Source organism: Talaromyces proteolyticus (genome assembly GCF_021365285.1).
Source record: "Talaromyces proteolyticus strain PMI_201 chromosome Unknown BGW36scaffold_7, whole genome shotgun sequence".
Taxonomy (NCBI): Eukaryota; Fungi; Ascomycota; class Eurotiomycetes; order Eurotiales; family Trichocomaceae; genus Talaromyces; species Talaromyces proteolyticus.
The window spans coordinates 1,665,251-1,678,438 of NW_025764283.1; the positions used below are offsets into that span (position 1 = coordinate 1,665,251).

At 47.2% G+C, this 13,188-nt stretch overlaps 2 protein-coding genes across 2 annotated transcripts; both read right to left on the reverse strand.

The window, feature by feature from the left end:
* Positions 1-225: 225 nt before the first annotated feature.
* BGW36DRAFT_187776 (uncharacterized protein) lies at positions 226-5,309 on the reverse strand. Its single transcript, XM_046209762.1, has 3 exons — positions 4,761-5,309; positions 4,560-4,686; positions 226-4,509 (listed from the first exon to the last, which is right to left on the reverse strand). The coding sequence occupies exons 1-3, from the start codon at positions 4,969-4,971 to the stop codon at positions 294-296; spliced, it is 4,554 nt and encodes a 1,517-aa protein (XP_046071421.1). The 5' UTR covers positions 4,972-5,309; the 3' UTR covers positions 226-293.
* BGW36DRAFT_296980 (pfs domain-containing protein) lies at positions 5,064-6,029 on the reverse strand (the record flags this gene model as incomplete). Its single annotated transcript, XM_046211320.1, has 1 exon — positions 5,064-6,029. The coding sequence occupies one exon, from the start codon at positions 6,027-6,029 to the stop codon at positions 5,064-5,066; it is 966 nt and encodes a 321-aa protein (XP_046071422.1).
* Positions 6,030-13,188: the final 7,159 nt, after the last annotated feature.

Genomic DNA, 13,188 nt, shown 5'->3' on the forward strand with positions numbered 1-13,188 from the left:
AGTTAGGGCTGCGAGCAGTTACTACTAAGTCTTTCTCAGTGGCCCTTGTCATAAGCCAGTTGTCAAGTCCACTTTCCATTAAATCACGTAATGGATACGGGTTGGGGATGGTCAGGCACGATTAGACTTCAACTCCGGAACTCTGGGGGAAACAAATTCTCAGCTGTCATATGTCAATACACCGACATATCAAGTCTACCTCCAACTAATCTTGATTATAGGGATGGGGACTAAATAAGGACTACGAAGAGGCCAGTAAATTTAGACACGCTTGGCTAGCTAAAGTTTCTAATTTATATCTCTGTTTCTTCCAGTGCTTGTCGAAGTGTCGGTTCTGCTTCAAGCGTGCCTTGGCTCATTAACACCAAGTCAAGGTCTTCCAAGCTTTCGAGAGTATCTGGATGATTTGGTCCTAATAGCCTCTCCCTTCCTTCTAGTGCTTGTCGAAGCATTGGTTCTGCATCTTCGGGTTTGCCTTGGCCCATTAACACCAAGCCAACTAAACTGAGACTGGTGAGTGTGTCCGGATGATCCCGCCCTAGAACCTTTTCTCTTCCTTCAAGCGCAAGTCGAAGCATTCCTTCTGACTCTTCCAACCTTCCTTGTCTTTCCAATATCACGCCAACACTATTGACACTTGTTAGTGTTTTTGGATGCTCTGGTCCTAGCACATTCTTAAATCCATCCATTGCCCGTCGAAGAATTACTTCTGCTTCGTTATACTTTTGTTGCCCATCCAATATCAAGCAAAGATTACTGGCACTTGTGAGTGTGTCAAGGTTATCTGGTCCTAACAGGCTCTCTTTTCCTTGCTGTGCCCGTCGAAGCATGGCTTCCGCCTCTTCAAACCTTCCTAGTTTAACCAACAGCAAGCCAATGTCATTGGCACTAGTGAGTGTCACTAAATCCATCGGCCCTAACATCTTCTCTCGTCCTTCTAGGGCTCGGCGGTACAATTGCTCTGCTTCATCATATTCATAGATACTCTTTAAGAGACCAGCAAGATTGTTGACACTTAGAAACGTATCCAGATGCTCTTCTCCAAGCACTTTCTCTCGTCCTTCTAGAGCTCGTCGATACAGCTGCTCTGCTACCTCATATACGCACTGATTATATAGTATAGTAGCAAGGCCATTCACGGTACTTAGAGTGTCTGGGTGCTCTTCTCCAAGAATCTTCTCTCGTCCTTCTAGAGCTCGTCTATATAGTTGCTCTGCTGCTTCATATTCGCCAGTATCTGTCAGGAGACTGGCAAGATTATTGATGCTTAAAAACGTATCTGGATGCTCTTTTCCAAGCACCTTCTCTTGTCCTTCTAGAGCTCGTCGATACAGCTGCTCTGCTGCTTTATATGCGTGCTGATCATGTAATACAGTAGCAAGGCCATTCACGCTGCTTAGAGTGTTCGGGTGTTCTTCTCCAAACACTTTCTCTCGTCCTTCTAGAGCTCGTCGATACAGCTGCTCTGCTGCCTTATATACGCGCTGATCATGTAATACAGTAGCAAGGCCATTCACACTACTTAGAGTGTCTGGGTGCTCTTCTCCAAGAATCTTCTCTTGTCCTTCTAGAGCTCGTCTGTATAGTTGCTCTGCTGCTTCATATTCACGGATATCCTTTAAGAGACTGGCAAGATTATTGACACTTAGAAATGTATCAGGATGCTCTTCTCCAAGCACCTTCTCTCGTCCTTCTAGAGCTCGTCGATATAGCTGCTCTGCTGCTTTATATGCGCGCTGATCATGTAATACAGTAGCAAGGCCATTCACGCTGCTTAGAGTGTCTGGGTGCTCTTCTCCAAGAATCTTCTCTCGTCCTTCTAGGGCTCGGCGATACAACTGCTCTGCTGCTTTATATACGCGTTGATCATGTAATACAGTAGCAAGGCTATTCACGCTGCTTAGAGTGCTTGGGTGCTCTTCTCCAAACATCTTCTCTCGTCCTTTTAGAGCTCGGCGGTACAATTGCTCTGCTGCTTCATATTCGCGGGTATCCTTTAAGAGACTGGCAAGATTATTGACACTTAGAAATGTATCAGGATGCTCTTTTCCAAGCACCCTCTCTCGTCCTTCTAAAGCTCGTCGATATAGCTGCTCTGCTGTCTTATATATGCGTTGATCATGTAATACAGTAGCAAGGCCATTCACACTACTTAGAGTGCTTGGGTGCTCTACTCCAAGCACCTTCTCTCGTCCTTCTAGGGCTCGTCGGTACAGCTGCTCTGCTACTCCATACTTGCGCTGATCACGCAGTACAGTAGCAAGCTTGTTCACGCTGCTTAGAGTGTTTGGATGGTCCACTCCCCGTGCATTCTCATTACCTACCACTTGCTGCGAGCGCAACTGTTCGGCGGCTTCATACTTACGTTGTGCATGCAAATTATCGGCCAAGACATCAATAGCTTCCAGGACATCAGGGCGGCTTTTGTCCAGCGTTTCAATTTCCTTCATCGGAAATTCCAGCATCTTTCGTGCAGTCTCGAATCTGCACTGGAATTGTAGAGTAGATGCAAGGCAGCAGACACATATAAGAGTATCTACATGAGTTTGCCCTATAAATTTTTGATATCCTTCTAATGCTTGCCGAAGACGTCTCTCTGCTTCATAATATTTTCCTTGCGTCCTTAGGAGAATTCCGTAGTCGAAATAGCTGCGAATGGTATCAGGATGCTCTTTTCCCAAGACTTTTTCATATCCTTCCATCACTCTGTGCTGCATTATCGCGGCCTCGGGGTAATCACCTTGTAGCTGAAGTATTAGTGAAAGGCGTTGAATATTTTGTAGTGTTACTGGGTGGTCCTTCCCATATTTCTCTTCGGTAGCGCATAAGACTTCACTCCATAATAACGCTGCCGCTTTATACTTCCCTGAAACTTCGAGCAAAGCTGCCAGTGTGTGTTTACACCTCAGTGTAGACGGATGATTTGGTGCTAATTCATTCTCCATTTCGGCGAGAAGATCTTGACATGTTCTCTCTGCTTCCACGAACTTTCCATGGTACCACTGGATTACAATATAATCAGTTCTGCTCTCCATGGTATCTTCGTGTCCCGGACCAAGTGTAATCATACGGCCTTCCAAAGCTTGCTGAATAAACTTCTCTGCTTCTTCAAATTTACGTTGATCCCAAAGTACGTTGGATAGGTTGCTCGCACTAGTAAGCGTGTCTGCATGTTTAGGACCCAGTATCTGCGTACGATACTCCATGGTTTGCCTATGTAAATGCTCGGCTTCTTTATACTGTCCACGATGCCACAGGACATTAGCTAGACCATTGGTGCTCATTAGCGTATCCTGATGCCTTTTCCCCAGAAGTTGCTCTCGGTTCTGGTGTGCTTGCCGGTGCATCCGTTCTGCTGAGTTGTATTGTCCCTGTGTGTCCAGATACCAAGCTACATTAAATTGTAAAGTCGCTCGTTCAATAACTTTCCTAGAAGGTGGTGGAATGTTCAATATCGCTTGCGCATGGGGTAACAACAAAGCACATTGTTCCCAATTCTGGTGCTCTCCATTGGGAAAATTTGAGGCTAATATCGTTGTCGCCTTTTCAGCCCAGGCACTGTACTTACCGTGGTCTTGTAGCCATCCTCGTACACAGAGTTGAACCAGGCGATGCATATCCACTGATTTCCCAACATGGCTAGGAACTACAAGAGAGTACCCTTTTAGTATACCCAATACGTCCTCCAACTCCCGAACGCTACGTAGTTGCTGGAGGAGGAGAGATTTTGGGATACCCTCACGATCGTAGAAACTCATAAGTGATAGCAATTCAGCTGCGTGAAAGTTTTCCTGTCTAATCTGATCGAAGGAAATCACCCAGGTCTTAAAGACGGCGTTTTTACCTTCTAAGTCTCTTCCAAGATCCTTAAAGTCTTCACTCAACAGAGTAAGTGGAGCGGATTCTGTCTCTTTATACAGTTCAAGATATTCGTCGACTGTTTGCGTTCTGCGATTGATTGATGCGGCTGCTTGAACTATTGCAAGAGGTAGGTATTCCAGTAAGACAAACAGCTCCTTTAGAAGTTGCTCACAAGCGTCAACACGTTGTAGTCTACTCCTGAACAGAGCTTCCGCTTCAGTATAGCCCATTGGAGGTATGAAAATCAGCTCTCCACTGCCAGTCAAGTCCAAACCTAGCTGTTTGTTCCTGGTAGTGAAAAGGATTGAGCCATTTGGACTCAGAGGTAGGTAATCCCAAAGCGTCCTGAATTGTAGCTGTGAATTGCCGCCTGATTCAAGGATAGTCTGACCAAAAAAGACCTCACTATCATCAGCATTGTCGATAATTAAGAGCCATCGACTACTCATCCTTTTGGAAAGCCACGCCTTGACCAAGCCGAGAGTGGATGCTGATGGATCACGAGAACCAGGGATGCCGATTTCTTCTGCTATTGCGTCATATCCTTGCTGAAATCTTTCCCGGCTTCCAGCATGGACCCAGAATACCGAGACCTGCGGGGCACTTTCGCGAAGTGTATATGCGTATTCTAGAGCTATCCGTGATTTTCTGTGTATCAAATTAGCTGGATGATAAGTCTAACTGGCTGCAATACTAACCCGACTCCACCAAGCCCAAACAATGCTAATGCTTGGAAACCTTCTCTAGGGGCAAAGCTTTCAATCAGCTGTTGCATTAGCTGCTGCCGTTCAATGAACCTATTGTTACGAGGATATGGTACTACCCCTGAAGTTCAGTCTCATTAGTCTACCTCGACAGTATCAACACCCCGAATTCGTTGCCCGTTACGCTGTACTCACAATATGGACCACTCTTAATGTCATCCAATTTGCCAATTAATCCATTGGTTGTGGCTTCACGTGTTCGTTCCGCAGCCATTATCCGTAATTGTTCTGAGAGTTGAAGAAATTCCCTTGGATTGGTGCCATCAAGCCTTGGTGAGCCGGAACTTGTGAGCGAGGTACCATGGTGGAGGTGGTCTATTCTTGTCTGATGCACTATAACGTTCATAAGCCTCTGTTCTCCGCAACTACTGGAGGAAATGTGCGGAAGAGCAGTTTCGCCTTATTTGGGATCTTTTGAGAAAAAAAATTTCCTCGCATTTACTTACTGGCTAGTGACGTTACTGGTATGATACCGATAACTTCCTTAGCACATGCCGCCGCTGTAGCCGCTGCATAATTTTGCCAATCATCGTTCTTGTGCGAGTCTGCATAATCACAAATTCCTCGTATCGTCGCACAGCCAAAGACATTCATTAAGCCAGCAGCTTCCATTTCGATAGCAAGAATGCCGTGATGAGCCGCAGCTATCTTTGCTCTTTCAGTACTGTCCTTAATGACATGATTGCCAGAAGCTATAGTCCCAAAATGCACGACCGGACTTGAAGTTAGACGTGGTGTCCTGGCTACAAGATGTTCACTGTCTTTCTTGCAATTTTCACAATTACCATCACCCTGACCCTCATGAGTATAGTTAATCTTGAATAGATTATCCTGGAGACTTGGGTGATGGAAATGCTGAAAGCGAGGGTTCCTAGCTGTCGCCTCTGCGATATATATGGGTATTTTACAGTCTTCGTCCATAAGCCGAGAGCTTAGTTCGTTGAAAGCGTTTCTCAGCACCTCTGGCACGCCATTCAAAAATGGTGTCGACTGAAGACCCTCGCTAGTCACTTTGCCGTGGTCATGGGCCACCACTCCTCCGGAAAAGCCATCTCTCTTGCTGATTACCACATCGCCAAGGCGGATATCTTCCTTCTCAGGAACACCGCCTGCAATTCCTACCAACAATCCAAACCTCAAACGTCGAAATGTGCCGTCCATCCGAGTGGCGACAGTAGCAGCGACTGTCGTGCCCGCATCTCCTTGGCAGACGATGACAACGTTGTGCCCGCAGATGCTGCCAAATGTATAAATGTTCTTATCATGTTCTGGCTGCGGAGGACTTTTATGAAGCTCGTCTAACATATTCCTCGCTGCTGCTTTCTCATGTGGGAGAGCGCAAATCCACGCCACTGTGTAGTCATCGTGTGTTAGCTGCTTTGTAGCTCGGAGAGGCCATGCCATAATCGTTATAAATCAAATGCCTCGCTCTCATAAAATTCGTTAGTCTAAGTGTGAGGGGAAGGTTGAGCATTGAGATGTTTCTCGCAAAAGGAAGGGGGGTAAAGCGGGCTTAACAGCATGTCAAACTCGGTAGGCGGATTGCTCAGCAGCCATATCACATGACGGGGTTGGGAACGAAGTACAACGAATCGTACGGTCATACTCGGGATCGGGAAAGGTCGCACATCATTGGTTAAAGCCCACGAAGGTTCCTGGTTGCTCCAATTGCGTTAGCTTGGATCCACGTGGACACCCAACAACTGTTTCATCAAGGCCCAGGCTCTCTCGTACGGCTCTGTTTACAGCCGCACACCTAGGTAGAAAAATAATACGTCGTATATTTTCTTACATAATGTAAGTGTCATTCTGGGGATGTGACAATTTGTCTGTTTGTTTGTCGTACGGCTGGATCATATCCTTGTGCTGAATGATTGGCTTATGCGGTCTGCAACAGCCCCGCACTCAGCCTTGCGGGCTTCGGTCACGAAATCTCTCTCCATCCCATGTGCGACTTCTGTGACACGCAATAGCGCGTAGGTATACCGACTCTTCCTCAGTGCTGCGATTGCTGATTCTTGCGCGCAGGAACGCCCCGGGCTCTCGAGTCTCTAGAAGTGTCAAGAGCGTGGTGGAGCCATGTCTGGCGGGCCGACCCTGGGGCGCCGAGGAGTCACCACCGTCACCTCAACCGTCGCCAATGGCGTGCCAGTGCGTCCCGGCGACAGGTGCGTAGCGATGCGGGCAGTGCGAACTGCATCCACCTCATCTCAGCCCAGCGCGGGTGCAGTATGTGCCATAAAAGGAACCTTTCAAATCCTTCGGTCTATCGACCCTCCTCTACTCGTTGACCATAACTCTCTCTAAACGGCAGTGTAGCAATGGTGCAAGCGCTGACGAGCAAGTCTAGCGGGGAGGCCAAACCCCTTTGACACAGCCGGACTCTGCCTGTCGTCGCTGGACGGCGGCGGCCTCCGGGGATTATCGACGCTCTATATCTTAAAGGGTATCAGGACCCGACTGAATCATGAACGCCAAAATGCTAACCTTCCAGTCGTGAAGCTGTGCGAAGTCTTTGACCTCATCGGCGACACTAGTACGGGCGGGTGCGTCAAATATCCTCTTGTTTGACTGCGCTAACGTGAATAGCCTCATCGCCACATCGCCTATCATGCTTGGCCGGCTTGAAATGGACGTGGATGAATGTATTTCGGCATACGTGGAACTTATGAAGACTGTGTTTGGGGAGAAATCTAAATGCTCCCGATGAGTTGGACAGGCATGGTCAAAGCACGGTTCATCTCAAGCAGGTTGAAAGATGCGATTGTGGAGGCGATTACTCGCCATGGTGCCTGCGAGACAAATCTATTCAATGATGAGAAGGCACGCGGATGTCAAGTGTAAGTAATACCGGCCGGTGGCGTTGTAGACGACTAACACTCGACCAAGATCTAAACGAGTGCTTTGAGATAACATACTATTCTGCGGTGACGGCGAATTACGGTGTGCTCAATCCGAATCCAGCGCTGTTGTTGCGCCTTGCAATCCTTCTCAGTATCTGAGGTCGCCTAGCCACGACGATGACGCCGGAGATGGCTTTGATTACCATGCAGCCAGTTAACGGCTACCACAGCCTTCTTCATCTCCTGCCTTTATTATCTTCATTACTTACTGAAATATCATAAGGTTCACGCTCCAAGGGTAAATCTCGGCAGTATTGCATATAGCAGTGCCTGCGAGGCTTGATTATGGAAGGGAAATTGGATATCAAGTGTCCAAATCCACTGGATCATGGAGTTTATTAACCTTAATTGAATCTGATAACACTTATGCGTTGATTGGATGAGCAGCTATCTAGTGATAATCTATAGTTTGACTTGCAGTTAGGTTGCGAGTCGCTGTATGTCTACAGAAAATGTGGGGTGCTTTTAAATTAACCTTATGATCATATGGATATATCTTTGTGGGTAAAGATGCGCTAGTCGAGTTTGTGAAGGGCTTGAAATATGAGGAGTTTGTGTATTTGTGTCTTATTTTAGTTTAAGGGGTATATGTGCCAGTACTACTTGGCAGCCTTAATCTTTGTTGGCTGTTCTCATATGATAGTATCATTGAGATGGTTCATATGATGTTCATGAGCTATATTGGCCGAACGTTGGCAAGGTGATATGAAATTGGTCCCACCTAATTGATTCAACAAGCTGAGGTATCTTTACAAGGGATTCATTGACTTGAAGTGCTCCCTGGGGAGCTAATAGCCGGGAACATGATCTGGAATGAGAAAGTTAGGCAGGTGATGTTCATTGATTTTGAGTGGGCATTAGTTCAAATAGAAGAATCCCCTTAGGTACCGTTTCTCTAAATAAAAAATGAAAATGAGAGACAAGCATAGGGGAAAAGTGCCTAAACAAGGATTTAAATTGCTTTTAGCATGAAATAAGATGTATGAGATGTGACTTGCGATGAGATGCAAAGATGGACTGTTTTTAATATTATATGAAGCGTCTACTATCAGTGGACTAGCAGTAATGTTGCGTGTAAACCGTGATTCTTATCACTGAATCTGTCAGATATGTCTGAGCCACTGTCACTATAGTGAAGAAACTTTCTGTATGATACCACTGATCTATGGAGTTATTGATAGCTTGATCATTGAAAAAGAGTTGGTCAGTATCTGGGCTCTAGTGGCATGTTCTATCGCTTGTTATAGCGGAATATGTTTCTGGTCCTTTATATTGGGTCAAGGGTCACAAGGACAATGCCCATCTGTATATTCCGCTTTTATACATAATACATGCGGCTGTTGATGGAGGCTTAATCATTACTGTCAGGAGTTTGTCTCAAGTCCATATCATGAGACGTCGAACGCTTGGCCTCGAAACAGCCACCGCTGCAAGCTATCTGCTAGAGTTCTCTCTAACCTGTGCAAGTGCCATTCAAGGATTGGAGATTACATTCTCTATTATTGCTTTTTCAATTCTCATACACGTGGTTATTTTGTTATAGACTAGCTATACGGATCCTAATATAAGAACTGGCTAAACGAAGACATTCTGCGTTGATATGACAGGAACTTGATTTTTATATATTCTAATTAGTATGAAGAAAGAGGACTGTTGCAATAAACACAAATTCCCCGACTCTTTACTAGTAGAATGTATTCCATTGTAGCAAAGCCATCATCTGTTACGATTAGCATAGATATCAATTTGTGGTACCATTGAACTAGAATTCTAAGCATGAGGAAGAAATTATGTACAGCCGCGCGCGTCGCGGTTAGATAGCTAGTGTGGGGCAGGTATCCGGCCAATCCCAGCCCTAGACGCCTTAGCCGCCTGAGGCACTCTGATACCAAGCCGGCCGTTACAATGGGGAACGTCCCGATTGGCTACGCATAAGTCTCGCTTCCATCACTGAATGTGGTTTAATATGTGAGCTTTCAATATGGAGAGGGTTTCCATATTGGAAGGTTTTCAACATGGAGGTAGTTGAATACTGGAGAATTTCAATGATGAGGCACTCCCAACAATGAATAGTTTCAATACAATATTAAATATTAAGGATGCGTGGGTGTCCAATTAACTTCTGTTAACTAAGTTATTAGTTAACTTATAGGATAAGCATTCCGCGTAGAGACGCATTCCGCCCACCCGTGTAATCCATATAAAATGGTGTAACACGGTCTGGCAGGGCCGTGTCCGGGGGTGTCTGGATAGACTAGGTGTGGGTGAGTTGAAGCTTCACCGGTTGATATTGATGCCGAAGAGCCAGGCTCCTAGGGAGGAAGTTATCGGTTTAGGTTATGTAGTTAGGGAAGGCTTCGAGCCGAAGGCTATTCGAAGCCGAGTAGACTTATATTGAAAGATATGTCGAAGATTATACAAAAGATATTGCTTGGTTTCCTTCCTCCGGGTGGGAAGCCAAGCCTATATGCCTGAGTCTCTACCTCAGGTCATTGATACCTAATCTAACTAGATAAAGGCATATATAGCGAGTTGAGGGGTACGGGCATCATGCCCGGGGTCTTATGGTATCAATTGTGATATATCACAATTGACGCCTGGGATATCCCTGAGCCCCCCGGTCCTGCTGGATTAGGCTTGAACATGCTCCCTGGGTCTATCCCTGTTACAGGCAGGGGTGGCCTATAAGGCCCCTAACATGCCCTGGGAGATGCAGCTGACGCCCCTAGGGAAGGGCAAAGAGGTGTTCGACGCTGAATTTAGTGGGCGTTGTAGAAGCACTAGAGTGGGCGCTCGATACAGGCCTTCCAGGCACGATTGGGGTGTTCTTAGACTCGCAGGCCGCTATAAACCGCCTGAAACATGGTAAGCCTGAGCCTGGTCAGCGCCTCGCGCTCCAGGCACACGACCTCGCCAGGCGCCTATTGGGCAGAGGCCAACAGGCCACTATCCATTGGGTGCCGGGGCATAAAGGGACTCTCGGCAACGAGGAAGCAGACAGGGCCGCCAAACAGGCAGCAACAAGGCCCCGAAGCGCCAAATACCCAGGCATCTCGCTCGCCCATGTTAACCGGGTCTGCACAGAGGCCTCGGGGGCGCAGCGGGCGGCAAGGACCACGAACGCCGGACGGGGGAGGCAGCAACGCTACGATGCTCCCCCAGGGTGGCATATCGACCCAGTGGCCGCCAGCGCCCCCAAACGAGTGGCGCGGCACCTATATCAGTTCAAGACTGGGCACGCCCCGATAGCAGCATACCTGCACCGAATCGGCAAGCGCGACACCCCCAGCTGCGGGGGCTGTTCGAGGGGGTCGGAGACCGTTAGGTACGTGCTGTTCCAGTGCGCGCAGTGGCGACGGCAGCGAGAGGCCCTATATAAGGGCCTCGTGGAGGCGAGAGTTGACAGGCCCTCAGCGGCAGAGAGCACCCCAGAGGCGCGCATATTAGGGGACCCGAGGGCCACTAGGGCCCTATTGGCCTTTATAGAGGCCATTAACGCCCCGGAGGATCGGCAGGAGGCCGCTAGGCAGGCCCAGAGGGCGGGGGTGGGAGGACTCGATAAGAAGCGCCCCGGCGAGCCCCCCAGAGGGGCGCCCGGGGGGCTTCGGGGGGAAGGGTGATAGAGCTGGGCGGCCTGCCACCGGCAGGCAACGCCCGCACGTATGGCTTCCAGGAGGGGGTCCAAGGCCCTGCCAGCCCCGAGAAGGCCCCCGAATCGGTCTGCGCATATAAGCGGCTTGGGGCGACGAAAAAGTCAGATCAGCTATAACGTTTGAAACCAACTGGGGGCGGCAGCGCGGGACATTAGGGGCTTAAACCCCTAATAGACCCCTAGAAGCCCAAACGGCATGTGACCTCATAGCTTATAGCTGGGTAAGGTCGTAAAACTTGAATAAATAATTAAATAAATAATTGGGCCATTGCCAAATTCCAGGGTTGGCACGCTTATAAGCTGTCAGGGGTGTTTATGAGAAGCAGGCGAACTGACGGGTGTGAGGCCGAATATAGGGATCAATTGGCATACAAACTGAACGCTTGAGGTCCAAGGGAACGCTCAGCGTTGAGGCTATCTAAATAGGAGGCGCTTATTAAGCCGGACTAGCGCGCACACGTGAGAGGGAGGGCCGATATAGCGGCAGCCGGACAGCCCTCTCACATAAGCCTCTGTGAGCCTGCAGCACGTCTGCGCGCCATGCGCTGCAGCGCCTCTTTGCTGCCAGGCCTCACATGTACTAGATTTTGAGCCACAATTTTTATATAATTTTGTTGGAATATTACAATTCAAAAAGGGGCCATTTAATATGGATTACACGGGTGCGCGGAGTGCGTCTTTGCGCGGGATGCTTAACGTAATCCACCCCCGAGTTGGCCACCCTCCCGAGTTGGCCACTTCCGCCCGAAAACGCGTTCTATATTATTTTCAAAAATTCAACGCGTTAATATGCCACCAATTCGCAATAAAAACCAGTCAAATTCTCAGGAACAAGAGGGGAGAATTCAATTAGCATTATCCGACTTAAAAAATGATAGAATTCGCTCTATACGTCAAGCTGCAGAGATTTATAATGTTACCCGTTCAACTCTTCAAAACAGATTAAAGGGCATGGCATATCGAGCTGAAACACGCGCTAATGGGCATAAATTGACCGAACTTGAAGAGGAATCGCTTATAAAATGGATTTTAGATCTAGATAAGCGTGGATTACCTCCTCGGCCATCTCTTGTACAAGAAATGGCTAATTATCTTCTCTCACAACATGGAAATCAACAGATTGGAAAGAATTGGTTATACAAATTTGTTCGACGTCGCCCAGAGCTCAAATCTCGATTTTCACGAAGATATAACCATGAACGTGCTAAATGCGAAGATCCAAAGATAATCCAAGAGCATTTTAACCGCGTTCAAGAGGCTATATTAGAATATGGCATCTTACAGGAAGATATCTACAACTTTGATGAGACTGGCTTTGCTATGGGGCTCTGTGCGACTGCAAAAGTTATAACTGGAAGTGATCGATATAGCAGACCACATCTATTACAGCCTGGTAATCGAGAATGGGTGACTGCAATTGAAACAGTTAATTCTACTGGATGGGCTCTACCTCCATATGTGATTTTTAAAGCAACAAAATACTTACAAGAAGCCTGGTTTGAGACTCTTCCAGATGGTTGGAAAATTGGTATTAGTGATAATGGATGGACAACAGATAAGATTGGTATGGATTGGCTTATTAATCACTTCATTCCTCGTACGAATGGCCGTGTAATGGGAAGATACCGAATGCTTATTCTTGATGGTCATGGAAGTCATTTAACTGCTGAATTTGACCGTACATGCACCAAGAATAATATTATTCCAATCTGTATGCCTCCGCATTCCTCTCATCTTTTACAGCCTCTTGATGTTAGCTGTTTTGCTGTTTTAAAGCGAGAATATGGACGACTTGTTGAGCAACGGATGAGGCTTGGATTCAACTATATTGACAAAATCGACTTTCTTACTGCATTTCCAAAGGCGCGTACGATAACATATAAAGCTGAGACTATTCGGAATGGCTTCACAGCAACTGGATTAGTACCATTTGATCCAGATCGAGTCTATCAACAGCTTACTATTCAATTAAGGACTCCAACCCCCCCTCTAAGTTGATCAAGCAATT